At 58.1% G+C, this 27849-nt stretch overlaps 1 protein-coding gene across 2 annotated transcripts in view; it reads right to left on the bottom strand.

Annotated features, from left to right (window-relative positions):
* Positions 1-1106: 1106 nt before the first annotated feature.
* TSNARE1 (t-SNARE domain containing 1) overlaps positions 1107-27849 on the bottom strand; it is a 99013-nt gene continuing 72270 nt past the window's right edge. For both annotated transcript variants that reach the window (XM_074316997.2, XM_088798924.1), the window contains 2 exons: positions 7422-7522; positions 1107-1239 (listed from right to left, as the gene is read on the bottom strand). In XM_074316997.2, the coding sequence (XP_074173098.2) occupies positions 7433-7522 (90 nt within the window). In that variant the 3' untranslated portion in view covers positions 1107-1239; positions 7422-7432. The remainder of the gene's footprint in view (positions 1240-7421; positions 7523-27849) is intronic.

Genomic DNA, 27849 nt, shown 5'->3' with positions numbered 1-27849 from the left:
CCACTTCTGCAGAGCCCCTGGGCTCCGAGGCCTGTCCTGAGCCCAGCCAGTAGCTAGCTGCCAGCCTGTGGGCTCAGACATCAATGGGGCGCCATGTCCTTTGGCTGCCCGGCCAGCTGCCTCACACATGCAGCAGGACAGTGTAAATCCAATTTGCTCCTGGCACCTCCTCCAGACACCCCCGGGCCTGGGCAGCCTGCCCCCGCTGCTGCTGGCCACACGTCAAAGGTGTCACCTTTCTCGGCCCCTGAGCAAGCAGGAGCGCCACAGAATCTTAAAAGCCCTGCAGCAGCCTTTGGGACAAAGCAGCCTGGATCCAAACATTTTCAAACCCTCAGCTGCAGATTGGGGGAGGGGCTGGGTTGGGGGAGGGGTGGGGTGGGGGGAGGAGCCAAGGGCACCTGCCCACCCCAGCAGGAGGCAGCATCCTGCAGATCCTTCTGTAATATGCCTCACAGGTGAGCTCACTCTCTAGAGTCCATGGCCCCCACCCCGAGGTCCTGAGCTCCATGGGGGTCTGAGACGGGAGACGCTGACACTAGGGCTGTGCCCAGGGGCCTCGGGCTGCCTGCCAGGCACCCACTCCCCACAGCGAGGGGGCTGCCTGCTGCCCTCTCCTGCCCACCGGCCAGGTGGCTCCGTGGCCTCAGGCTCCAGCCCCTCCTGTTGAGGGGCATTTCCGGCACCCCTCAGTCCTACAGGAGAAGGGGAACCTAGGAGCAGCCCAAACCAGGCTCGTCCTGCACGGGACCCCTTGCTCCACGCCCCAGCGTCCCTCTGCTGGGTGCCAGGGAATAAAGAAGCTAGGATCTCAGGAGCAGCAGGGGCCTCAGAGCCAACTCCAAGCACCAGCGGTGTTTCCTGAGGGGCAGGGCTCCCACATCTGTCAATGATACAGGGCCTCCCCGGGAGGGGTGGGCCAGGCAGCAGCAGCGGGCAGAGGCAGTCGGGTCCCACACCAGGCCACCCCCCTGGCGCGTTTCACACCCACGCCCCACGTCACCCAGCACACACGTTCACACAATCACGCTCACACACCCTGCCACCTCCCCAGCCTCCACCTCATGGGGCCTCTCAGCCCACAGATGGGGAGACAGGCGCAGGGCTGGCAAAGCATAGCAGTTTATTAGGGTGTGTTCAGCCAGGGGCGGCTGCACAGCTGGCGGGTCAGCGCCCAGGTGGGGGGCAGGCAGGTGCGAAGCTCTCCTGGGTCCATGCAGGCCAGGTGACAGCATCAACCTGCAAAACAATGGGCTCCATCATCTCCGGGCAGAGAAAGTGGAAGCTCAGGTGACTGGTGTGGGAGGCCGGGGTCCAGCGGGGTGGGTGAGAGGCTGGTGCTGGCGCCCGGGCCTGGCCCTTTCCAACATGCCGCCGTCCATGGGGCACCCACAGCTTTCCCAGGAAGCAGCGCTGTCAGAGTGGCCGTCCTGCTCAGCTGGGGCTGGGGGCCGGGCAGTGAGCCAGCAGCCTGTCCTTGCTGCCCTTTCCACAGCCAACTTTGGATCTGTCCCAGGATGTAGGCCCGGACGACCAGTGTCCATTTCACAGATGAGGAAACAGAGGCCCTACAAAGGGAGTGGCCGCCCATGGCCACAGGTGCTAGCGTGGACACTCCTGGCCCTGGCCCAGCTCCTCCCTGGCCTTGCTGCCACCCTGAAACCCCTGCCTCGCCACCCCACTCTCTCCTGCTGCTGGTGGGGGCACCGCCCTGCTCACCTCACCTGGGAGCTGCCCTTGGGTCCTCCGCATCCCTCCCTGCCCCGCCCCCGTCTTTCACTGCCAGGGACTCCAAGGCAGCTTGCGGCTCAGGGCTGCCCACCCCACCTGCTCTGCAGGTGGCCCTGTGTCATGCGACAGTGGATAGGCAGGGCTCTGTTGTTTTCTCTGTACTTTCCCCTGGTGTGCACATCTGTTTACAGTGAGCATGCATGAGTTTTGCACAAACAACAAATGTGCTTACAAAAGAAAAGACTGAAGGCCCCTAAAAGATTCAGTGAGGACGTGATGCCTGCTGCCTGGCTGCGGGCAAAGGTGGCTGGAGACGGGGCTGTTGCGTCCCTGGGGCCATGAGGCCAGATGGGCCTTCTCACAGGAGCAGAGATAGGAGAGCAGGACCCCAAAGGACTCATGACAATGCTCAGATCCTGGGAATTGGGCCGCCCCTGCCGATTACACCAGGGCTGCAGCAAGGCGGGGAGGGGGGCCCGGAGGCTCTCAGGGTACCCAGAGCGGTGGTGCCAGGAGGCCACCCCCCAGGTGCACTGTGCGAGACGCAGGGTGGGCTTCTGCTCGGCCAAGCTGGACATAGGCTCCTCCCTGCCCCCCACCCCCCACCCTGCTGCTGCCAGCCCGGGTTCAAGTACATGTCCAGCCCTGGGGTTAAGTGTGTCCTTTCCAGGATTCTCTGAAATGCCAGCCCCACCGGTCTCTGCAGGACCCCTCGGGGCTGGAGGCGGGGAGGTGAGGGTCTGGAAGCCTCAGACTGGGGACAGCCTGACCGATGACACAGATGCTCGGGGAGGAAGACGACATAGACACTCGCTTGGGGGGAAGACGGGACACCTGGCGGCTGGGTGGGACTATGGCCTGTCGGCCCCCTCCCAGTGCCCCTTGCCCAAGCTGCCCTGCCCTGGGCGTGGATCAGGGAGGGCTGCGGGGCCTCCGGGCTCAGACGGACTGAGTCAAAGCAGACATGCTCTCCCCTCCTGAGCCTCAGGTCACCCTGGACCCCCTTCCCCTCGCCCCAATCCATGAGCGCAGACAGAGTCCGTCCGGCACTGCCCATGTGGCACAGGCTCTGCCCTGACTGTGGCCATTCACCTACAGCAGAGCTGCACTCTGCATATCCTGTTCCCCTCTGCTGCCCGCGTCCCGGGGCCCAGCTGGAGAACACAGGGGGAGCCCTCGGTTACTGCAGTGGAGGCCTTGACGGGGCCCTGGGCTGCCATGCGGGCAGGGGCCTGTGGTGATCCCTCCATGGTGGCCACTGCCAGGTCCCTGCAGAAGCCCCAAGAAAGCAGGACCTTCACCTGGCACACCTGGGCACCACCTGGCAGGGGAGGTCGCCCTGGTACAGTGACTGGCTCCCTGGCCGCCCCACAAGCCCCTCTGCCGTGCCAGGGCTGCAGGGCCATGACCAGCGTGATGACCCCAAGGGGAGTGCAGCCCCTTCCAGCTGGATGAAGCCAGCAGGGGGACGGGCAACGAACACTCATGAAGAAGCTGCCCAGTGAATGGCTCTGGGCAGTCAGTGCGGTAACGGATTAAACTAGGAGCTGCCCGCCCAGCCCAGGGAGCGTCCAGGAGTGGCAGCGAGCCCAGCTCACACTCAGCGTCCACCTGCAGCACTGCCTTTGGATGGGCCGGGCTGCACAGTGATGGCCGAGGGGCCCTCTTGGGGCCCAGGTGCCACTCAGAGCCTGGGTCCTGAGGGGGACGTCGCCAGCCGTCACGTCGTTGTCAATGCCCCTCAGTGTGTTCTTTTCTCATCTATTTACCGCTCTGCCAAATGGCGCTGGCCGCCCTCCCTTGATAATGAGGAAAGTCAGCTGCCAGGGACGGCCAAGCCCAGACCTTGGAGACACCCTCCTCCTGTTGACGGGCCTGACGCCAGCCTCATGGGCCACTGGCCGTTGTCCTCCTGGACCGAGGCTGCCTGTGGGTCAGTCCTGCCCTGGGAGGGAGGGTCCTGGGGGCCGGGCAGGGCAGCACCCAGTGCACACACATTCTGTTGGTGTCACTAGTGACACTGAACAGCTTATTAGAAATTAATATTTAATTCTCTTCTATGGATTTAGCTTAATTATTCAATTTATTATTGCAATTACTGAGAAGCGCCCAGAAGCAAAACTGCTTGCTTTGAGCAGGAGACATCGGGGGCCTTTGCTGAGTGCACCCCAATTCTCAGATGCTTGATTGGCAGACTTTGCCCCGGGGGTTCCTCCAGGTCTCACTGAAGTCTCTCTTTCTGCAGCAAAACCCTCTTTTCTCTGCCAGGCCTGGCTGAGGACGCCCTGTGCCGTGTCCTCCCTTGGGGGGTGGAGGGGCAAGTCCCTGCATCTAAAGGGGTCCCCAAAGGCAGGGCCCCACCCCCTCTGCATTGTCTGGAGCCCACGCCTGGAGAAGGAGGCAGAGGACAGTGGTCCCCGTGTGGGCTGTGACCCGCCCCCCCGCCCCCCGCATTACAGGTCAGTGCCAAAGTCCATGGAGTTCAGGGACTCCTCCCATCACCCAGGCGGAAACGGCGGGGGGCGGGGGGGGACTTAAGCCCAGGGCCGCCCACCACACAGATGAGGTCTTTCCCTACACTTGTCACTTGGACAGCGTATCCTCACGCTCTGCTCCTGGGGATTCGCAACCCCCGGTTCATCCCCAAAGCTCCTTCCCTCATCCACGTGCTGTCTATTTCCTGGGGGCAGCAAAGGTTCTGGGGCAGGTAGGCCAGCCCTCCTCCGCCTGGTAAGTAAGGGCTGCAAGACTAGGAGGGCTGGCCCTGAGCCCGGCCCCAACATCAAGGTGGGCTTGGGGGGCCAGCTTGGCTCTGCCCTTCTGCTCGCCCTGGGGGAGCCTTAGCTGCCATCCATCAGGTGCAGCTGCCCACCCTGGGCTTCCCCCGTCCCAGTCCCTGGGGGCCGGTGCCCTGATACAGCCCACAGGCTGCTGTGTGTTTGCAGCGGCTGTCACAATGCAAGGACAGTGACGGGCGCTGGCCCAGAGCCAGGAGTCACAGGCACCAAATCTGAAGCTAATGCCGGCTGAGGAACAGAGGGAGATGGGGTGTCAAGGGCCAGGGCCGCCCCAGGACACAGAGGTACCAGGGCCACCCCTCTAGGAGCAGGAACAGAATGGGCCGTCAGGCTTCACGTGTCCCCCCACCGATGGGACAGAGGCCTGGAAGCCTCGGTCTGGACGTCACATGGGCCCGGGTATTAGGGGTCAGCAGGGAAATGCAACCCCCTGCTTCTGGGGGTGCATGATGGGGACGGGAGATGAGGCAGGGTCAGCAGCACAGAGAAGGCTGAGGCCGGGGCGGGCAGGAGCAAACACTTATCGTGCATCAACTGTGTACGAGGTCACCATGGCCTCCTAAACACCCGTCCACACCTCAGGTCCCGGGCCCACCGAGGAGGACGCAGGGCTCCAGGCAGGACCTGCCCAACACCACGTGCTTAGAAAGCCGTGAGCGGGGATCTGGCCCCGGTCATCAGACTCGGAGCTGCCTCACCAGGTCCAGCCCTGCCTGCCGGTGCAGCCCCCGGGCAGCTGTGGGCACCAACTGTGGTCCCACAGCCCTCCGCCCTGCCGAGCTGTTCCCAGGCTGGGACCAGTGAGATTCAGCACCCCCTCACCCATGCCAGCACCCCCTCAGCCGTGCCAGCACCCCCTCACCCATGCCGGCGCCCCCTCACCCATGCCGGCGCCCCCTCACCCAAGCCGGCACCCCCTCACCCATGCCAGCGCCCCCTCACCCATGCCAGCACCCCCTCACCCATGCCGGCACCCCCTCACCCAAGCCGGCACCCCCTCACCCATGCCAGCGCCCCCTCACCCATGCCAGCACCCCCTCACCCATGCCAGCGCCCCCTCACCCATGCCAGCACCCCCTCACCCATGCCAGCGCCCCCTCACCCATGCCAGCACCCCCTCACCCATGCCAGCGCCCCCTCACCCATGCCAGCGCCCCCTCACCCATGCCAGCGCCCCCTCACCCATGCCAGCGGGCAAACTCCACCACGCCCACTGGCTCCTCCCACGCTTCTCACACACATGCTGTCTTTTGTGCTGGCCGCCAGCATTTTCCTGCTTTTATTTTTCCACCTTTTTCCTGGCAGAGCACCATTCCCACTGGCCAGCCTGACCCGCCTCCTGTGATCATCTGCTCAGCCATGGGGGGAGTGCATGCGGGCCTGTTGGGAGGACACACTGCTCCTGACGAGCGCCACCAGGAAGGCTCCGGGTCTCAGCCCACCACCGGCCCCTCTTCTGAACGTGGACTGCACGATCCATCACGGTGGGCTCTTGCCTCAGTGTTCCTCCCACGGTGTCACCATGCCTTTGCCTGGGTGCTGCCCAGATGCCCGGCAGGGCTGAGGATGCCCAACCCTGACACAGACCCAGTCTAGATCCTGGTCACACGCTGAGCCCTGACCCTGGACACACAGCACACCTCTTCCCTGTCCCCAGTCAGTGTGGCTTCCTGACTACTTCTCCCCACCAGGGACCTCAATCTCTCCCCTGGGCTCCCACCACACAGCCCAGCTTGCTCTGCTCACTGACTGTCCAGGGGAATGGCCAGTCACGACTTGCTGGAAGTCAGTGCTGACATAAAAGCAGTTTCAGGTTGGCCTGGCCCCTGGGCAGTGAGTTCCAGGAAAGGAGGGCCCCCACCTGCCATGTTCACCCAGGCCTGACGCAGAGGAGGATGGTGATGGATGGATAAGTAGATAGATGGATGGATAATGGATGATGGATAATGGATGGATGCTAGATGAATGGATGGATGGATGGTGGATGGATGGATGGATGGATGGATGGTGGATGGATGGATGGATGGATGGATGGTGGATGGATGGATGGATGGATGGATGGATGGATGGATAGATGGATGGATGGATGGGTGGATGGATGGTGGATGGATGGATGGATGGATGGTGGATGGATGGATGGATGGATGGATGGATGGATGGTGGATGGATGGATGGTGGATGGTGGGTGGATGGATGGATGGATGGATGGATGGATGGATGGTGGATGGATGGATGGTGGATGGATGGATGGATGGATGGATGGTGGATGGATGGATGGTGGATGGATGGATGGATGGATGGATGGATGGTGGATGGATGGATGGTGGATGGATGGATGGATGGATGGTGAATGGATGGATGGATGGATGGATGGGTGGATGGATGGTGGATGGATGGATGGTGGATGGATGGATGGATGGATGGATGGATGGTGGATGGATGGATGGATGGTGGATGGATGGATGGATGGATGGATGGATGGATGGATGGATGGTGGATGGTGGATGGATGGATGGATGGTGGATGGATGGATGGATGGATGGGTGGATGGATGGTGGATGGATGGATGGATGGATGGTGGATGGATGGATGGATGGATGGATGGTGGATGGATGGATGGATGGTGGATGGTGGATGGATGGTGGATGGATGGATGGATGGATGGTGGATGGATGGATGGATGGATGGATGGATGGATGGTGGATGGATGGATGGTGGATGGATGGATGGATGGATGGATGGATGGATGGTGGATGGATGGATGGATGGATGGATGGATGAGGGGTGGAGGATAGATGAGTGGGTGGATGGATAATAAATCAAGGATGGGTGGAAAAACTGGTGCGTGGATGGTGGAGGGCTGGGGGGCACGGGGGCAGGCTGGACACTTACCGCCTGGGGCATCACTTTCGGACAGAGGTGGCGATGATAAGGATGATGACCAGCAAGACAGTGACTCCAGCCGACAGAAAGTAGCACTTGATCTTGCGACTCTGGAGCCAGAGAGAGAGGCTGTTGTGTCTCAGCCCCCCAGCCTCCCACCCCGGGGGGCATTTGGCTCTGCCAGTGCGGGCTGTGGCATGCAGGGGTCAGGCCACAGGAAAGGGGGCTGTGAGCCCAGGAGCAGTTCAGGACCCGGGACAGCACCCGCAGTCCTCGTGCTGGGGCTGTGGTCAGGTGTGTGTCCTTGGTGCACACCCACCAACACTGTTCCCATCAGCAGGACAGCCGCCCTTCCCCCAGCATGGCTAGCAGCCGAACACCAGGCTGGGTGGATTCACACACGCTACCCTGGTTCCCGGCCCTGAGAGGTGGGTCCTGTCTGCAGATGAGGGCTCAGAGGTGAAGTGACCTGCCCAGAGCCAGCTCGTGAACTATAGAGCCAGGATTCAAAACCATCAGCAAAGCTTGCTCTCAACCACTCCACACGCCTCTCGGAAGAGCCGACGCCACAGGGTGGGAATGCCTTGAGGTGTCCTCAGAGCTCCTCACACAGCCAGTCCCCTAAACAAGACTGATGCAAACTGAGCCCAGACGAGCCTTCTACATGCATCTGTATGCCCGAGGGAGGAGACAGGCTGTAAGAAACAGCAGCTGGGGTCGGGCAGGTCTATCTTCAAATCCTGTCCTACATCACAGCCCGACCGCGTGACCTGGACATGTCACTGGCTGCCACGCTCCCGGTGGCCGCACTAGAATCTCAGTCCTGGCTCTCCCATCGTATGGCCCACACAGAGCCCAGGACCTTGCACTGGCCTTGCTCGCACCATCTACCAGGGTTGTGCCCACGCCTGCCCAGCCTTCCTGGGACCCTGACGTAGGCATCACACTGGCTGGTGGCAAGAGTGCCTGCCGGGGTGTGATCCATCCCCACCCTGGTGCTGAACAGAAGAGGAGAAGCTGGCAGCCAGACTGGGGTGGAGAGTGAGCCCAAGAGAAGCAGGACAGGTGACGTGGACAGGAAGGGGGCCAGTAAGTGACTTCTCAGGACCCTTCACGTCGATACTCAGCCTCCCCCTGCCAGCCCCTTGCAGCCCCCGCTCTGCCACACCAGAGAACCCGCACTGGGCCTTTCCAGCCACTTCAAGGAGAAGAGGCGGGCAGGCATGACAGGCAGGGCCCCGGGCGGCCAGATGCTGGGTTGGGACAGATGGTGGAGGTGGAGACAGGCCTTTGATGAGAGGCTTGCAGCCCCAGCCCTGCCAGCGCCCCTCCTGGCACAAGGCAGAGCCCCCCTGCCAGCCACCTCTGCTCTAGCCCCCAGCACCTGCAGCGTCCCCCACAGGGAAGGAGCTCCTGCTGGGGGCCGCAGAGTCAGAGCTGCAGACGCTCTCAGTTCAGCCCCCAGCAGCAGGAGACAGGGCATGGGGAGGGGCCCAGGGCACTCAGGTGGGGCTGCGGGGGCTGAGGCCACACCTCGCTCCCCGTGAGACGGGAGCCCCCTTCCTGAGCCCTGGGAGCAGGCAGCCATCCCTGGACACAGCCCGATTGATGGGCTGACCTTTCCACCTCCCCGATGAAAATGTACTGACCGCACTGGTGACCTTCTGGGAAAAGCATGGAGAAGACTTCCTTAAAGAGGCATGATCAGTTTTCCTGTTAAATGTCACTGCGTCTGACGAGGGAGGGGCCTGCAGAGGACACGTGAGGTGCTCGGAGCTGGCAGAGCCTGTGCTCAGGGAACGGGGCCATTTCTAAAGGCAGAAGGACGCAGGATGGGGCAGGCTACTGGAAGAAAGGAGGGAAGGGTGCTCTGGGTCTCAGACAGCCCCCATCCACATGGAGCCCTCACATCCTGCCCCAGGGGTCAGAGGGACAGAGTGCCATGGGGGACGCCACGGTACTAACCTGGGAGATCGGTGTTAGGGTTGAATTGTGCCCCCAAGTTCATACATTGGAGTCCTAACCCCCAGGACCTCAGAACCGGCCGTGTTTGAAGAGGGGCCTTCACAGAGGTGATCCAGTGAAAGGGCGGTCGTGTGGATGGGCCCTGAGCCAATCTGCCTGGCGCCCTTAGGAGCAGGGGAAGTTTGGGCACAGGTCCACAGGGCGGACGCCGTAGGAACGTGGGGACGTCTCCAGGCCAAGGACAGGGGCCTGGAGCAGATTCTCCCGCACGGCCTCTAAAGGAGCCCACCGTCCTGTCCAGCCTCCAGAGCCTGAGACCTTCAGTGTCCGAGGTTCAGCCGCACCTTCTGCGGTGTCTGTCACGGCAGCCCGAGCTGACAGACCTGCCTATGTCCATCTCCTCTGCCGACCCTGGGGAGTGGTGATGCCTCTGGAAGAGGTGAACTCTGGCACTGGACGTGTCCAGGCAGCAGTGGGTCACTCTCTGGAAGCAAAGCTGGGTGGACAGCGGAGCCCTCTACCTGGGTCCCGTTCCCACAAGGCTGTCACGAAGGTCCCTGGGGACTGCACTTCCAGCAGAGGCTCCAAGACACAGAGCTGCCCTGCGCTGATGGCTGCTGGTCTTGGTCCTCCTAGGGATGGCGCTGGGCCCTAGTACTGACCATGACCCCCAGCACAGCCCTGCAAGGGGCTCAAACAGGCCCATTTCAGAGATGCAAATACTGAGGCTTAGAAAGTACAGCGCACCCACAGCCCCTCAGTAGTCGTTTTGGGAACAAAGCTGCCCAGAGATCAGATGGGAGGGAGAGAGTTCGACGGGACAGGGCAGGGTGGAGCCCAGTAGGGGTAGCTCAGCCCTGGCTCTACACCCAGGAGGGAGTTCTCCCACCTGCCCTCTGGCTCCCCATGCCCTGGGTGCCCCTGGCTGTGACTAATTACTCAGAAATGACAGCCCCTCATTGAAGGAGGTTGGTGGGGGCTGCCAGTGGGGAGCCAATTAACCTGAATTACGCTCTTGATTGGGGCCCAATTAGTGTCAGCTTTTCGGGGTCAGAAGCATCCCGGTGCAGTCACTGTTGAATTAATTCATAGGCTGGGGAAGAGCTCCACCTTCTGAGCCCCTGAACTTTCTTCCTGGGCTTGCTCAGCCCGTCCCAGCCCTGCCAGGCCTCAGCCTTCCATGCACTTCACTTGGAAAACTCCCGCTCGCTCCACAAAACCCAGTTCCAGGACGCCTTCCCAGATGCTGCCCCTGCATGCGGGTCCGCCAGCCCCCTGCTTCCCTCTGCACAGAACTTCCCAACCATGGGGTCCAGGGAAAGTGGCTGTGGACACCGTCCTCAGGCCTCCAGGGGCTCCGTGTCCAGGGAAGGAGGATGGACGCTGGGCCCTCCGCCTGGCCCCCCCATCCCCTAACATGAGGGAGCAGCAAGCAAAATGGTGGCAGGAGGGCTGAGCAGAGCAAAGGGAGTGACCCCCAGGCGGGCAGAGGGCCACCACCTTTGAAAAGCAAGGGCCTCACTCCACACAGACCCAGACAGGGCCTACAGGCAGGGGCAGGGGGAGGGAGTCATGTAAAGTGTGAGGCCGCAGGCACTCCCCCTCCCCTGCCCCCGGGACCTGGCTTTCCTCCAAGGAATTCAGAGGGCCTGGGGTGGGGTAGGGTCAGCATCGCAGCAGTGAGAGGTGCGGGCCCTGCTGGAGCCCAGAGTTTTCTCCAAAGACAAGAACACACCTTCCAACCAGCGTTTTTATGCCCCAGCTTAAAATATAAGCTGCGGCCTGGGGCCCTGTCGTGCAGGGACTCAGCTCCCCGCATAAGAACGCAGGACATGGCGAGGCCAAAAGGAACACCCACTGAGCCATGGATGGCGGGGTGCACGCCACTATAGTCTCGCTGGCGCGGGCCGGAGACACAGGAAGCAGGCCCCACAGACGCGCAATCGCCCGTGTGCTTTTCTGCCTGCCAACCAACCCCCAACGAAGCCGCGGCAGTTATATCAGTGGCCGATGGCTAATCGGTAGCAGCTGATGGCCATCCACCACCTGAGCCAGCACCTTCCCCGGTGAGGCTGAGAGCCTGTAAAGTGCTCTCTGGGACTCTGTCTCCACAGGCCTCCCAGCCAGGTGGGGAGTATCGTCATCACAAAGGACAGAAACTAACAAACGAAAAAAAGGAAAGGAGGGCTGGAGTCCTACCTCCCGCAGCAGCAGGGGCTCCTGGAGCAGGTTGGAGAAGAGGGAGCAGAGAGAAGGGAGGGAGGGTGGCGTGAGAGGGGGCGAGGGGCATTGGGCATCAGGTATGGGTGGGAGCAAGGCTCCCCCCACCATCAGCAGGGGCCCTGGCCGGCACCCAGCCTTGGGTGCTGGTCCCCGAGGTCCCCAAGGTCCCCGAGAGGATGCAGCCCAGAGAAAGGCACTGACTCCCCCAGGGGCTCCCAGGGAGGGGCCCTGGGCAGGCAGGTGGGCGCTGGACTCACTGTCCCCGGGGCCACGGCCTCCTTGTCTGCTGTCTTGGGCCCCTATGCTCAGTCCCTCTGCCCCCAGCCCCTTTCCTTCTGACCCACAGGGACCCTCGCCTGCCCCTCAGAAGCTGTCCGATCCCCACTCCTTCCTCAGAAGATGCTTCCCATGCAAATGTATTCAGAATACATGACATTTCAGAAACATCTATTTGTATATATTTAGACTCCATTTCAAAAGAATTATTCAAAATCAGAGCCATTTGGATAGATGGGTGTGGAATGCATTGTTTCCTAAGTGTTCGCATCAGAAATGCCATGTTTTCCAAGTGGATTACAAAAGCTGTAAGTACCAAAGCTGGCGCGTTCTGCTGGGGGAAGTTTCCAGAATTATGAGCTGACTTAGGGACTCTGTCCTGAGGAAAGGGGCTGGGACACCCCCCCCAAGGAGGCTGGATGGGGCACGAGGGCTGCCGAGAGCTCCTGGCTTTGGCAGCTGCTACACCGTGAATGGAGGTCCCTGTGCCGGCCAGTGGGGTTCAATGCAGGGCCCACCGGCTCAGGGGTGCCCGCCCTCGGGGCCTCCCCACCCCAAATCTGATCAGGACAGGTGAGCTTCTCTCACCTCCCCACCAAAACCACGACTTCTGATGGGCGTGGTGAGTCAGCACATAAGGAACCCACAGGCGTGACCTGAGCTGCTCCATGTGAGTGGCCTGGCAAACAGGCCGTCCCCAGAGAGCATGTAGGTCCCTGCTCTCCACTGAACACTAGCTGGGTGACCTGGGCCCTCAGCCTCAGCTTCCTCAGCCACAAAACATGCTCACAATAGGGTCTCCTGGAATCAGGAGGTGACACCTGTGGTCCCTGGTGACTTCGGGCAGTAAACACACACTCATTCCTATTAAACTTCCCCAAACCAGGGAAAGGGTATTGCGCCTCCAGCAGTGGGGTCTCAGGGACCCCACCTGCCGACCCGGGCGGGAGCAGGAGGAGAAAACTGCCTACTGGATGGGGCCCGTTTTTCTGATCCTCAGCAGACACTTGTGTCCCGTGGTGCATGGGGGACAAGGCTGCCTTCTGGACCCGCTGCTGTCTCCGCTGTGTGGATGTCTTCCTCAGGGCAAGTGTCAGACTGAGGCAGAGGGCAGGTCTATTTGAGACAATCACGTTTACTTGGGCCCCTCTCTCCTCTCCTCAGCCATCTGCCTGGGTCTCCACGTGTCTTCCGTAAGGTGGTGGGGTGCCCGTCCCATCCCGTCCATTCTATCTCACGATGTGATTATCTCGTTCGTGGCACTAGCACCCCCCTGCCAGCCTTCTCAGGGTGAAGGAGCCCCCTTTGTGCCTTCTGGGCATCAGGACTCCAGCCTGCTTCCCTGCCCCCTCCAGGCAGCATGAACTGCACAGGCTCCCCGGCTCCCGCCCTCGGCCACCACCCGTCACCACCAGCCAGCAATTCCTGCACCGCCAGGAGCCGCTGAATGGCCCCCCCTGTGCTCTCACAAGGACGCCACAGAGAACAGACAAAGGGGTAACAATCCCTAAGGCAGCCTAGGCGGCTGACAGGAACTCGATCTCCGAGTCAGACAAGATCAGGAAAAGTAAGGCGACGTGGAGGAAGTGCAGAGAGATGCAGAAATCCTAAAGCAAATGTGACTCAACCAGACTTTCAGTGAGGGTGAATCGCTGCTGTAATTATTATTGTTGTTGTTATTATTATTACTTACTCGGGCCATGCTGAGTTTATCCCAGAGACTCAAATGGTTTTACCGTTAGAAGATCTGTACATAGCATTCAGCACACTAATGGATTAAAGGGGAAAAACTAAATAATCATCTCAACAGATACAAAAAATAGTTATGAAACTGAACACCCATCTAGATTAACAAAAAACACAAAGCTCTTAGCAGACCCTGAGCAAACGTCCTTACTCTAACAGAGAGCATCTCCCATAACTCTAAAATCGGTATTCTTCATGGGGTGATGTTGGGAGGTTTCCTTTTAAAATGAGGCGTCAAACCAGGGCTGTCCGTCCTCACACCAAAGCCTGCGCTGGCCCTGGGCTCCCTGCCCACTCCGTAATCAAGAAAGAGAAATAAAGGCATCATATAGAGAGGGGAGAAATGAAACTGTTATTACTGGTAATAAGGGGATCGTCTTCAACAGAACCCGTAAGAATTCTCCGGCAAAGTATCAGAAATGAGACATTAACATTTGGCTGACGAAACGCTCAATTTACAAAAATCACACACATTTCCATGTATCAGCAACATGCTGCTATATGTGCTCTTTACAGAGACAAACAAAAAAAATCTCTGTTTAGGAACAAACCTTTAAAAATATATGAAAGATATATATGGAGAAAATCATTGTTTAAACGTATTTACAAACCCGAAGGAGACGTAAACACAGTGGGGATGTACTATGATCGCAGATGGGAAGACCCAATACCACGAAGATACCAGCTCACACCAAACTGGTCCACAGGCGATGAGATTCCGACAGCAATGCTAACGGGGTTGTTTACAGAACCTGACACGGTGGTTCTAACACCCATGGGCCGGGCCTGGAAGAGCCAAGTCGCTCCAGGAAACACAGGCAATGAGCCTACCTACCAGACGGCGTCCCTTAGCACAAAGGGGAGTGACCGAGGCGGTGAACAGTGCTGCAGGGACTGACCCCAGGCTTGGCAGGGACCAGGCAAAGCAGGTTGCGTGGGACCTGACGTGGGACCAGCCAGCAGGACAGCTGGACGGGAGGGCGGGGGCGGGGGGAGCTTCCCACACGGTGCAGGCACGATTGTGCTCTGCAGAAAGGCAGTCCTGGGGTCCTTAGTCAGACACCAGAGACATGGCTCCTTCCGACTTAGGAAGTGAGGAGCTCAGAGCTGGCACAAAGCCAGAGACCCCTGGGGGAGGTGAGAGGGAAAGCAGCAGCCAGACAGACACCATGTTTGCAACCCGTGCAAACTAACAAAGTGTCAGCATTGAGATGCGACGCTCATGTGTGCGTGCGTGTGTGTGTGTGTGTGTGTGTGTGTACATCCTGCAAATCATTAGAAGGACACAAACAATCTGATTCTAAAATGGGCAAAAGGCATGAACAGACTTTTCACAGCAAAGGAAGTAAATATAAACATATGAACAATTCCCCCCTCATTAGCAATCAGGGAAATGCAAATGAAGACCACAATTAGATACTATTTGACACCCACCAGATTGGCAAAAATGATGGAATCTGACAGTATCACATGCTGGGTGGGCAGCACTCACACGTCGCTGGTGAGACGGGAGGACTGACAACCACTTTGGAAAACAGTTCAGTTTCATCGCATGCAATGGAAGCATTCGGGAACTCCAGGCCTGAGTGTGGAGCCGGGGAGACCCTTTCTCCTGCTCGGAGGCAGACAGCGCTCACGGCAGCGTTGTCAGCAGCTCCAAAAAGCTGGGAGCACTCTCCGTCCCCGTTGAGAGAAAGGATACATAAATTATGATACGTTCGTGCTATGCAATTGTATGCACCAGTGGGAAATCTGAACCACAGCTATGCCCGAGCATGTGGGTAAGTCCTGGAAAGGACGCGGAATGAGAAGCAGCAAGTCGAGGGAGAATGTAAATACCGCAGCTTGATTTTGTAGGGCTAAAAAAAGCCAAACTAAACAATATATTGTTTAGCAATCAACACATTTTACCAACAGGGTCTGTATACAATAATACAAAAACTGCTGTAAACTATATGAAAGCAAGGGAAGCACAGACATGAAATTTCGGGGAGAGGCTCCCTGGGGGTGAATGCAGAGGGGATGGGCTGAGCCCCCACACAGGTGCACGGCGAGAATCTCGGGCGTCAAGTTAAGAGGCGCTTAATGGAAGTTCATCACATGGTTACACTTTGTGTCATAAATATATGTTATATACAACCTTGGGTCAGGAACATACTGGAAAAAGATCATGAAAATGACAACTTAGATGAGCGAGGGCTCCATGGATGCATGTCCTTTAACAGTGACAGGACTTTACCGTGTGGGCAGGGGGCCTGAACCTACTGCTCTGAGCGCCCGACACACGGACCCCCCAGCTCCCTTCATCGTATGATGCTGCGTGACTGCGTACGATTCTGACACCCCGACACCACCTGCTCCCACGCTCAGCTTCCAGTCCCTGTCCCGTAAAGGTCCCAGAGGGATGTCCACTGCTGGCCAGCACTGAGAGGACTGCCTTGCCCACCCACAGCTCACACCGGCACCCCACACGTGGCAGGGCCGGGCTTCCCACCAGAGGCCCTCCAAAGCTTCACACTGCCTGCCGATGGTCCAGCGGCCCTTTCCACGGCCCATCAGGTCCCACCTCTTGGGCTGCTCCAGCTGCTGGGTCCCCTGTCCCAGCCCCCGCTGTCTCCAGAGCAAGAGTCAAGAGCCATCTTCCAAAGCTTCGCCCATTGTCTGCCTGGCGTACCCCTTTCCCTCCTCCCCCCCTCCCCCCAACCGACTCTGGGCACAGTCCTGGCTTCTTCATTCGTCCTCAGGGGAGGAAGGCAGCCTGGCCCTCAGCAGCGACCAGCAGACTGGGTTCCCATCAAGTGTGACTTTGGGAAGGCCGCTTAGCCACGCGGAGCCTTGCTGTCTCCTACAGGGAGCCTGGGCTATCCCTGGGGCTCACTGATTCAGTAAGTGAGAAGACGTCCGCACGCGGCAGAGCCCGGCTGTTTCTCAATACAACGCTCCCCTCTCCCCAAGCATTTCTGCCAACTTGTGGGAGCACCTGCTGCGTGCCAGCACGCCTGGCGTGTCTGGGCACAGGAGCAGCGAGGATGTCACAAAGCCTGCCGCCTAAAGTGGCCACCACACACACTCATCCATCCGCCCAGCCGAGCCTTCACTCCTCCAACAATCGTGCATTTGTGCCCGGGTGCCAGGAGCAGCTGCCGCCAGACAGGGCCCTGCACACGCAGCTCTCCCCTCGACAAGCACAGACGCCAGCCCTGGGCCAAGTGCCTCGGCTAAGCCCCGAGCCTGGAGGCAGGGCAGGAGGCAGGGGCTCCTCCAGAGCCCGAGGACCCACCTGACCCAGAGGTGGAAGCTCCAACTGGACAAGTTTGGGAGCAGGCTCCAGGGGAGAGCTGCAGGGAGGCTCAGGGCCCCCGTGTGCTCTCCAAACCCCAGGGGAAGGAAGCCCTGGGCCTCTAGGATGGGGCAGTGCACGGAGGCCCTGAGCCAGGCCGTCTCCTCCCGCGGGCGGACAGAGCAGCTGGGCAGGACAGGCCCAGTGGGCAAGAGCGCGAATGCCCACACCTGGAGGGGCACTGAGGTCAGTGTGTGGGGTGGGGGCCTGGGGCTCCTCCATGACCTGGGAGCCAGCTGCTCCTAGGAGGGGAACCAGTCCAGGGAATGGAGGAGCAGGGTGGCGATTTCCCAGACCCCCAAGCAGGGCAGGGCCTGGGCAGAGGCCAGGAGAGGAGGGGAGGATGGGAGCCAGGGCTGGCGGCCACGTTCAACAGTGTTCAGAGACCCCCACGGCCCTTCTCAGGGAGCCTCTCCCCCCTCCCTGCAGGACCACATGGCAGCTCAGCTGCACCGGGACTGGCTCGGGAGAAGCTTTGGTCAAGGCAGTGAGCAGAAGTGTCGTACTACTTCCAAGCAGACACGTTCAGAGCCCTCGTGAGATGCTTCCACCACCACTCTGGTCTCTGCCAGAAGCCGGGCAAGGTTCCAGAGCCAACAAGGCACAGGAGCCACCTCCAACTCACTACAAACAACATGCAACACAAGCCAAAACCAACCTGAGACATCGGGCCATTTGTTTCTGCAGGCGAACAGCCTGAGCTGATGGCCATGGGGGGACTGCGACGCTCGATCCCACCGCTACCCTGCTGTGCGGTCCTCGCAGCCTCCGAGGTTCCACTCCCACCTTCATGTGGACAGCGCGCCTCTGTGGCCATTGCCACATGGGGACCGCGGGTGCCAAGGCTGGCGGCTGTGCCCAGTTAATAAAACCCACATGGTAACCTCACGCTTACAGCCACGTGTGTCTCTCCAATATCACATCCATTCTTCTGCCAGCGGCAAGAGCATTTTGAGGGGAAAATGCAAATTTGGGGGGCCTGAGGGAGCTCTTCATCAGCTAAAAATCGTGCTATAATGAGCCTCCCGCTCTTAGAGGAGAAGCAAGGCAGGCCCATCGCGGTGCTAAGGTTTCAAGCAGTGGGTGCCGTGACACCATCCCTGCTCATGCACCACGTCAGGGTCCCCTCCAGGCAGACAACCAGGGCGGCGGGGCCAGCAGGAAGAGGAACAACCATCAAAGTTCCCGGCCTCGTCAGCGCGCTGGAAGGCTGGCTCCTGTGAAAGCATCTGGGACAGTTTAACAATCCTGGGATCGCAGACGTCCCCTCTGCTTTTGTTTTTCCTCCAGAATCTTTCATGGGTCTGTCGACAGCATCAGGAATGAGCCCTCGTTGGCTGTTGCTGCCGCGATGGCTAAGGACCAGGGGCGTCGCAGAGCAAAGTGTCAGTGTGGCTGGGACCCTGCATGTGTGTGAGGGAGGCCCAGCCTCGCTGGACACTCATGGCGGGCAGGGGAGCCGGCCTGACCGTGGCCTCCACATCTGTGATGTGCCCAGCTGGCGAGGCTGGCGTGGGAGACGTGCAGGCCCCCCAGAGCCCTCCTGAGTGACGGTGCCTGCCCTCCCGTGCCCTGCGCGGTGAGCAGGGCGAATCACTGCTCCCTAGGCCTGAGGTCTGCATCCAGCAGTGGAGGGCACAGGGCTCCCTGAAGGATGACGCAGCGGCCGGCCACCCTCCCCCTTTGAGAGCACCAACCCCGGGTGCTGTCCGTGGTTCTGACGCTCAGGCCTGGCCGCCCCTCCGTGCACAGGGTACCCATTTAAAGAAGGGGCCTGAAAACGCCCAGAATTAGGCCGAAGGTGAGTGATGGGTCACGTACAAGTCGACTGGGACCAGATCCAGATTCCCACCCCCATCTGCGGTCAGACCTCTGCTCTTCAGACTCTGCGCCCTTGTCACAGGGACCTCATCCAAAGACACCTGCGTAGGGGCTTCTCTCAGAGGTGGCAATTCCCTTCAGTTGGGGCTCAAAGGGAGAAGCCAAACCCCTCAAAAAGCTACAATCAAGAAAGGAGGCTTAAAGGTGTTAAGTGTGGGTTCTCCTGCTCACGCCTTCCCGTCCATGTTCCCACACACCCCGTGAATGGGAGCAGCTCAAGGCAGCCACAGTCTGTCCAAGGAGGGCACACACACCCTGTCCATCCCGGGCAGATCTGCCTCATGCCCCTGCCCTCGGGAAGCACCCATCAGGCCCTGTGAACTGTCACCCGTCAGGAGATAGTTCACATCCTTTTGTGTCTCCTCGGTGGGCCAGCACCACTGCGCATCACACCCTTCTATCTACAGAGCACACATTTGAGAGCAAGCTTGTTTGATGTCTGGGTGATTAGTTTGGTCTAATTTTCTTGTTTTCTCTTTCTGCTGTCAAGAGGTAAACAGACATGCTGTTCTGTCTCCTAAAGAAGGCCAGTTTAATAATGCATTGGGAGCAGGAGGTGAGGGGAGGGCTGGCCGAGCACCAGGTACCAGGGTTTTACACTGTGTGACCCAGGTCAAGTCACTGTGCATCTCTGGGCCTCAGCCCCTCTTCACACTGGGCAAGCCCCCTGACCAGCCTGCACCTCAGCTGTTTCAGCTGTAGGACGGAAACATTGCTTCCTGCCCTGCCCCCTAGTCGGACAGGCAGGAGGCTCAGCTGAGTAACACATGGGTAGACCTGTTCTCTACCAGGTCCTGCCCCGGTGTGAGGGCACACACAGCTGGGACACGAGGCCCTGCCCTCCTGCCCTACAGGATGGCATCTGACCACTCACACAGACGAGGGGCCTCGGACCAGATGCAGTGCCTCCCAGGGCAGGTGGCATTTCACAGAGGCTGCACTGGGCAGGGAGCAATAGACTCAGAGGCAGGAAGGGCTTTGAAGCCAGACAACTAGGGCACCTGCCCAGCCACCACTGGGTATGACCTTGTTCGTGTGACACAGCTGGGGTGAGAGCAGTGACACGAACAACCTGGTCACAGCACAGGGACAGGGAGGTGGGAGGTCTCAGGACATCACTCATTCATGTCGCCTCCAGACCCCCTCAGACCTGGGGCTGTATCAGGACAGCAAGGCTGCGGGAAGAGCTGAGCCTTTTTCAGAAGACAGAAATCAATTCCATGCAAATATTCCTGGCTTTTCATTGAGAGAGCAATAAAATTCTGTCTCCCTCTCCCCTCCATCTTGGCAGGAGAGCCATGGGCCCTGGTTCCGAGGGTCTGGCAGTGCTCAGGCTTTTCAATGAAACCAATCTGTATGTGTTCACAAAAGGCAGGGCTCAGCCAAATGGATTCCGCCGTGCTCCAAGCCTTGGGGCTGCAGCTGGCTTCCCCAGTGCCCGGCATGCCCTGCGTCCTGGCCCGAAAGCCCTCTCCCTCACCCCACCCTGCCCATCAGCCTATACTGACGAGCCGACCCCCACGGGCCCCAAAGGAAGCAGCCTGCCCAGCCCAGCTCACCACCCCTCTCCAGACCAGCTTGAGGTGCCAAACACACCAAATATTCTCTGAGCTTCCAGAAAGCCCAGAACCCTGCTCTGTGCACCTTGGGTGGGGGTGGGCTGCCCCATGGGACCGTGTGCACTGTGTGTCTCTGCCATCTCTGTGCGGCTTCTCCTGCAGCCGGTCCCTCCAGGAGAACACCTGCCTCTCCCCGACTGGCTGGCCCCGTAGAAGACTGGAGGACCTGGGTGGACCAGGGCATCAGAGACCTGGATTCAAAGTCTGGCTCCGCCACTTGCAGCTGCGTGATTGGGAGCAAGTGCAAGCTTGTCTCGTTTCAGTCCCACATCTACAAAACAACCCCCCACGGAGGGCCGAGTTGGCATGACAGTGAAACAGGGACTGGGTCACACTCGGGACTGTCGGTGCTGTAGCTCGCACCTCATGCCCAGCACTGCCCCGCGGGAAGCTCTGGGGGCCGAGCCACGCCTTCTGGCAGGTCCTGGGCATGTGCTTTCTGCTCAGTCCCGTGCCAACTGCCAGGATGGCAGGGAGAGGCAGACTGTGCCCACCCTGAGGGAGCAGAGGCCGGGGGAAGGCAGGCTCCTAAGGCCCAAGGAAGACGGGGGGTGGGGGCTCTGCTGCACAGAGGGTGGTGCGGGGTCCTGCAGGGCTACAGACCTGGAGGGGAAGAGCGGCGGCTACTCCAGAGCCAGGACTACGTCTCATCCTTCCCTGTCGGCACAGCCTTCCTGGCACAGTGGGGGCTCCAGGAAGGAAGGTCTGCAAACCAACACCGTAGCTACCCTACGGCTGCACGCTGTCAGCACTGACAGGAGAGGAGGCAGTGGGGGGGCATGAACAGTGGCGCTCTCAGGGGCTCAGCCTCCAGTGTCTGGAGGGCAAGAACACAGGTTGGGATACTGGCCCCACCTCATGAGCATCTCAAACACAGATACATTTTCTCTTCGTTTTCCCAGTGCCTTGTACTGTGCCTGGTATGGAGGACCCACCATCACCACCATCATCAGAACAAGCATTGTGCTAAGTGTTTCACGTGCAAGTCTCTAAGGCATTACTGGTGTGTATTTTATAAAAAAGGAAAATGAGGAGCAGAGATTCAGCACTGCGCTCAGAATCGTACACAAGTTGTCACTGGCAGAACGGGGAGCAGAACTCAATCTCTGACTCAGGGACCGTCCTCATGTGCTAAATAAACAGCAGAATGGCCATCCCTCCTCAGCTCCTTTTCTGAAGGAGATTCTTGCTCTGAATGAGGACGAGATGCTGGGCTGACTTGGTTCTCTAGAACAGTTTCTCTGAACCTAAAGGAAAACAGGCTCATTTGCATGCAATTTGCATACAGCTGCTGAAAAAGAGCCCCAATCCCTCACCATTTTAAAACTGCATTGTTTCTACCTTGAAAGGGACCTTCCCACGCACACACCCATCCCCCAGTCACCCCGTGGTGTGGTGTCCCCTCGTCACCTCTCTCTGAAGGAGGCAATTCCCCACTCTCAGCCCAGCCCCCACTTGGGGTGACCTTAGGCAAGGCACCTCCTCTCTCAGGAGTAGCCAGGGGTTACAGCACGCAGAGCTGGACAGGGCAGGGGCAGGGGGAGGTGCGTGCTCCTGCAGAGAGGCTGGGCAGGAGCTCACTGAGCCTAGGGCACCCTGCACAGCTGGCCTGCTGAGTCTAGACACCTGGGCCGGGCAGGAAGCCAGGCGCTGTCTCCGGGAGCAGGCTGGCAGCTGTCTGCCCAGCCAAGAGCCTTTGGGAACCTTCTCCTGCCTTCATGCCACCATCTTGCAGCAGGGCGCCCCCAGCCCCACCGCTCCCATCCGCCTGCCCTGTGTCCCAGGCTCAGGAGGGCTGGACAGCTGCCCTGCTGGTCCTGAGCTCCAAAGCTCAGCCTGCCACTGAAGCACTCAGCCTAGGAGGAGGCCTGGCTGGAGGGGAGCCTGGAGGCCGCCCCCCAAGGTGAGAGTCCAGGCACACTGTGAGTAGGCCTGGGCTCCTCTGAAGGGCCACCCGGACGGGGCCTGTGTGGCAACAGCTTGGGTGGCTGGACGTGTGGCCAGAGGCCCCTCCCTCCCCTCATGGCGCTCACTTTGGGTGTGGGAGGCCAGCTGGGCTCTGGCGGCTGGGCTGTGGGGTAGCGGGCAGCTTGGGGTAGCTGTGCCACTCCTGTTTTATAGACCAGGGTCAGAGGTGTCCTTGAGGCCTGGGAGAAAATGCCACAGAGAACGGCTGATTAAAGCCCAGCACTGTGGGCCAGGCCACGATGGAGGATACATCAAGTCGGCCTAGACTGGTTTGGAAAGGGCTGAGGGAGGAGAAATGGGGGCTGGTCATCTCACAGCTGGGAGCGCCTGTGCTCCCCAGGGCGGGCTGACCGCTGAGTGCTGGTCCACACGGGTGTGAGCATGCATGCAGAGCAAAGGTGAGCTTGTGTGCGCATGTGTGTGTGCGCGTGTGTGTGTGCACGTGAGGCTTGCTTGCCTGCCCCTGGGGCAGTGTTGGGAGCACAGAGGTGGGAGTGGCTCACTTGCTGGATGGGGGGCCAGCCAGGTGTGTAGAAAGGCTTCTTGGGGGGCAGTGGGGTTTTCAGAAATCAGATTCGGGCTGAAAGGGATGCTGGGGGCTGGGCATGAGGCGGGAAGAGCAGCCTCCCAAACAGCACAGCAGCCCCTGAGCTGCCGCCCACCAGCAGAAAGAAAACGGATGAGGGGTCACAGCCAGCACTCCACAGCCGCTCCAGGGCAGGCCCCATTCCCGCTCTGAGCAGAGACGTCTTCAGGGATAAAGAAAGGATGGTGGGGCCCTGCCCGCGAGGGGCCGAGGGCCCACACAGCTCAGTGCCCGTCCTCGCTCAGCCTGGGTGTGAGCTGCACAAGGGTACGGCTGTGTCGCCCACCTGCAGCCAGAGCCACTGGAGCCACGTGCCTGCACGCTTAGCACGCCCGAGCCGAGTCTGCACCCACAGCCAGCCCGGATAGCAGGCATGTCCTGGGCGAGGGGGGCCACCCCCCAAAAATCACGATGAAGCTGGGCCGTGGCCATGCTGGCCGTGAACCCAGGCCCACTTAATCAGCAGCTGCCCTGATTAAAGGGCACTGTGGGGCAGATGAGGGCTGAGGGGGGGCAGGGGGCCTTGTCTGACGAGGGGGCACCTGGGGCAGAAGCGGGCTCAGCCCCGACTGTTTTATGCTGACGTGGCAGGAAAGCGTCCCCAGGCCCTTCCCTCACGTGCCGGGACCCTCACACCTCGCTCCCACCAGGAAGCATCGAGCCTGTGATTTATTAAACCCCAGCAGGCTGACTGAAATCTTTGCCCACGGTTGTTGTTCACTCCCAGCAGGACCAGTGAGCGGGCACCGAGCACTGTGGACGGAACGGGCACGGTTCTGGGGCCCGAGCACACGCAGGGTCACCCCCTCCGTCCCCATGTCCCCACCAGCTGTCCCTCCTGGCACCTGAGACACAAGTCCCATTTACATTTCTCAGCAGATGGGGGCGTGAATCTATAAGGGTTCGATCATGAAAACGAGGTCCTCCGGGCTGCAACAGGCGTCGTGCGCTCAGGCCTCAGCAAGTCCAATTGCTGCGTATTTAACCTGCGCGGCCTCCAAACGAAAAAGGCAGCCCCCCCTCCCTGCCCGCATCACTCTTATGTTGCTCAAGCAGGTTCCCAACCGACTTGGCCTCCAGCCTGGCCAGGGCAGCAGGCCCTCCGCCCAAATTACCTGGAACGGGCCCCTCCAAATTAAACATCCTGTCACTAGGAACACTGACCACTATACCCTCCCCTGCGGTGCCTGGCGGTGCGTCACAGGTTGGTGCCAGAGGAAACCTGGCCTGCAGTCTCCAAGCCCCACACACCTTCCCAGGGGGACCCCTGACCAAGTGCCCTCAGGCTTCTGAAGGCGGGCACACGTCCCATCTGTTTCCCCACTCGCCTTTCCCTCCACCCAAAGGCCCTTTCTCCTGGTCTCCCGTGCTTTCTAGGCCCCTCAGCCAGTTGGGTTCTTCAATAGTCCTGCCCTTTGCCGGACCTGGATTAGCTCAGAAGCCCAAGGCCTCAGGCCACCATCTGCCCCCAGCCTCCTGGCCTGCAAACCCAGGCCCACACCCACTGGAGACGCTTCTGCATCTCCTAACCTCACCCACCCAGTAGGCCAAGCCCCCGCTGTGCCTAGCACAGAGCCCTGCCTCCGGGAGCTTCCTACCGACCTGGGAGGGACAGACAGAGCCCAGGAAGACAAATCCTTACAGGGAGTGTCAGCTGGCAGGGAGAGAAGGCCACGGAACCCTCTCTGAGGAATGTATTTCAGCAAAGACCTAGAGGGACCCAGCATGTAGGATGCGGGAAAGCAGGGCGGAAAGGAGGCCAATAGTGATTGAGCACCTGCTGGGGGCCAGAATGGGGCATCACTGACTTCTGCTGCCTCCTGAAGATGATTCCACAGTTCCAGCCACAGGCCCCGTGGTAACCAAATGCATTAACATGGGGAGAGGGCCGGGCCGGGGTGGCAGTGAGCCGTCTACATTCAACATCGTCCCGTCCCACCTCACAGCAGCCCTGCGGGGTGTGGGGACCATTATTCCACTGAAGGTCGATCATTTTCTGGTCTTCCAGCTAAAACACAAGCTCCAGAAAGGCGAGTCACATGACACAGCGGCTCGCTAATGTTTCAGGACGACCACATCCAATGTCATGAGACAGAAGGAATGTCCCCTTTCTCTGTTCTCTAGAAAAGGCTTGTGTCAAACTGGACTTCTTCCTTGACAGTTGGGTAGAATACACTTCAAAGACCACCTGGTTTGGTGTTTTCACTCTAGAAAGGGCCCTTGTTACCAACTCAATATTTTTAACGGCCACAGAACTATTGACAGGCTCTACTGAGTCTCGAGTCAGTGCTGTCCATTTTCCCCTAAGTTTCCAAATTATTGGCATAACATTGCTCCCAGAATTCTCTTATTATTTTGGAATGCCTGCTCTTTTCCTCCCAGATCAATCTTAGCAGTAGTTCGTCTGTTTTCATGGGCCTTCCAAAGAACCATGAGTGGAGACTCTATTGTAAGTTAGTGAATTCCACTCGCGTCCCTACAATCTTTTTCTAATTTCTCTAGGTTTATTCCGGAGTCCTTTTACTTTTATTTAATGTCTTTTTAATATCTTAAAACATTAATTTTCAGTCTTTTGTTGTATAAGCATTTAAGGCTATTAATTTCCTTCGAAGTAGTTCACAGACTTTGATGCGCAGTATTTTCATTATGATTCAATTATGGCTTTTTAACATATCCATTAATGGTTTCTTCCCTGACGTCTGAATGAAACTGTTTTAAATCTCCACATACAAGGAACTTTTTATTTTTTTGCTCCTGATATCTCACGATTACATTTTTCTAATTGCATTTTCTGATAACTGCAGTGTTTTACGTATTACGGATTCTTCGAAGTTTGGTGACACTGGCTTTACAACACAATTCAGTCAAAATCTGTGACCACGCAGGCGTCCTGGAGGAGAATAAGTGTCCTGTTTCTTCTGTAAGTGTCCAGTAAATCAAGTGCCTCTTGCTTGGAAATCTGCTGTCACTAATTTCTTGTCTGTGTGCCCCAGGTTGGAACCTTCTGCTGTCACAATGGACTCCTTCTGCAGGACAGAAACTGTTGCCTTTTTTATTTTATGTAAGCTATTTTATTGGGTGAACACAAGTTGAGGATTTTTGTGAGCTGAAGCTGTTCCGGAGTAACGCTCTTTTTCATATTTATACATATACGTCTTTGTCTTAAAGTCCGTTTTGTCTGAAGTTGATACTACCACCCCAGCTTTCTTTGGCAGTTTCTCACTGGCATGTCTGTCACGGTTCCCACGTCCTTACGGTTTAATGCATCTCTTGTAAATGGCAAAGGGATACTTTGTTTCTTCCAATCTGCCCATCCTTGACATTCAATGGGCTCTTTTAATCTACGCACATTAATTGGTTGACTGGACATGGTTCCAAAAGCTTGCCTCCCGTTTTCTATTTGTCCTATTTTCCTTCCGTGTTACTTTTGCTTCTCATTTTTGCTCCTTCCTTTTTTATTCAATTTTCTTTTTTTTTTTTGCCTAATTGTAGTCTTATTCCATTTTCACTGGTTTGGAAGTTATATACTCTAACACTACTTTTAGACGTTACCCTTGCATTAAAATTTATTGTTTTTTTTAAACTCGTTTCTTGTCTGTGTGTGTCTAGTTCTATGAGAGATTTTACCACACAGACGCCTGAAACCACCGGCGATCGGATGCAGAACTGCTCCATCACCACAAGGGGCTCCCTCGCGCTGCACCCCACCAGCCCCACCTCCCGAACCCCAGCAACCATCCGTCTGTTTCCCATCTTCATAATTTCATCATCTTGAGAATGTTACGCGTGGGGAATCATACAGCTGTGACCTTTGAAACTGGCTTTTCCACTCAGCAAAATGCCCTTAGCAGCCTCCAGGCTGTCAGTCCGTCTACACTGCTGAGCAGTAGCCCATGATGCGGATGCCCCGCTGTTTAACCACTCACCTGCTGAAGGATACCTGTGTTAGTTCCAATTTGGGGCTTATTACAAATAAAGATACCATGAACACCCACATACAGGTATTTTATTCCTCGAGGAGAAATGCCCAGGCCTGCAATGGTGGGGACGTATGATAAGTGCATGTTTAACTTTTTAAGAAAATAGCAAACCGTTGTCCATTTTGCATTCCCACCAGCGTGTGGGGATGGTGCAGTCTCTCCCTGTCCTTGTGTCTCTTGTTCTAGCCAGTCTAGTAGGCATGCGCTGGGATCTCATTTCATGTGCATTTCCCTCATGGCCAGTCATGCCGAACACCTTTCCGGGCGCTTAGCTGCGATCTATAACTCAGGGAAGTATCTGCTCAAATCTTTTGCCTCTTTTCTAACTGAACTGTCTGTTTTCTTATTGTTGGGTTTAGAGAGCTCTTGATACAGTCAGGATACAAGTCCTGTGTCAGACATGTCATTTGCAAATTTTTTCAGTAAGTAGCTTGTCTTTTCATCCCCTAAACAGGGCCTTTGCAGAGCATACGTTTTTAATTTTGATGAAGGGACCCTTGTTTTTTTTTTACCATGTATAGTTATTAACAGATGCTAAACTTGACCAATATTTAATTTCCCTGCAAATAATAGTAGCTCAAAATACTTTCACAGCTCTTCCCAAATAATACACTGTCACCGTTGGTGGTTTTTCTGTCCTTTCTGAAAATGGAACCCCACAAATTAGACATTATGTTCACAATTGTTGTTTACCATAAAATGGTGGAACTACTGCACAGTCACTGGCCGGATCCGGCCGCATCACTGCCTCGAACACGGTCTTCCTTCAGCACCCTTCTCCTCCTTCTGAACCCGCCCTTCAGAAGGTCCTTCAGTGAGAGTCTCTTGGTGGCAAACCCTCAAAGCTTTCACT

This window comes from Rhinolophus sinicus, chromosome 6 (genome assembly GCF_057876585.1).
Source record: "Rhinolophus sinicus isolate RSI-liver-muscle chromosome 6, RSI-T2T, whole genome shotgun sequence".
Lineage (NCBI taxonomy): Eukaryota > Metazoa > Chordata > Mammalia > Chiroptera > Rhinolophidae > Rhinolophus > Rhinolophus sinicus.
This window is presented reverse-complemented; position numbering and strand designations above follow the sequence as displayed.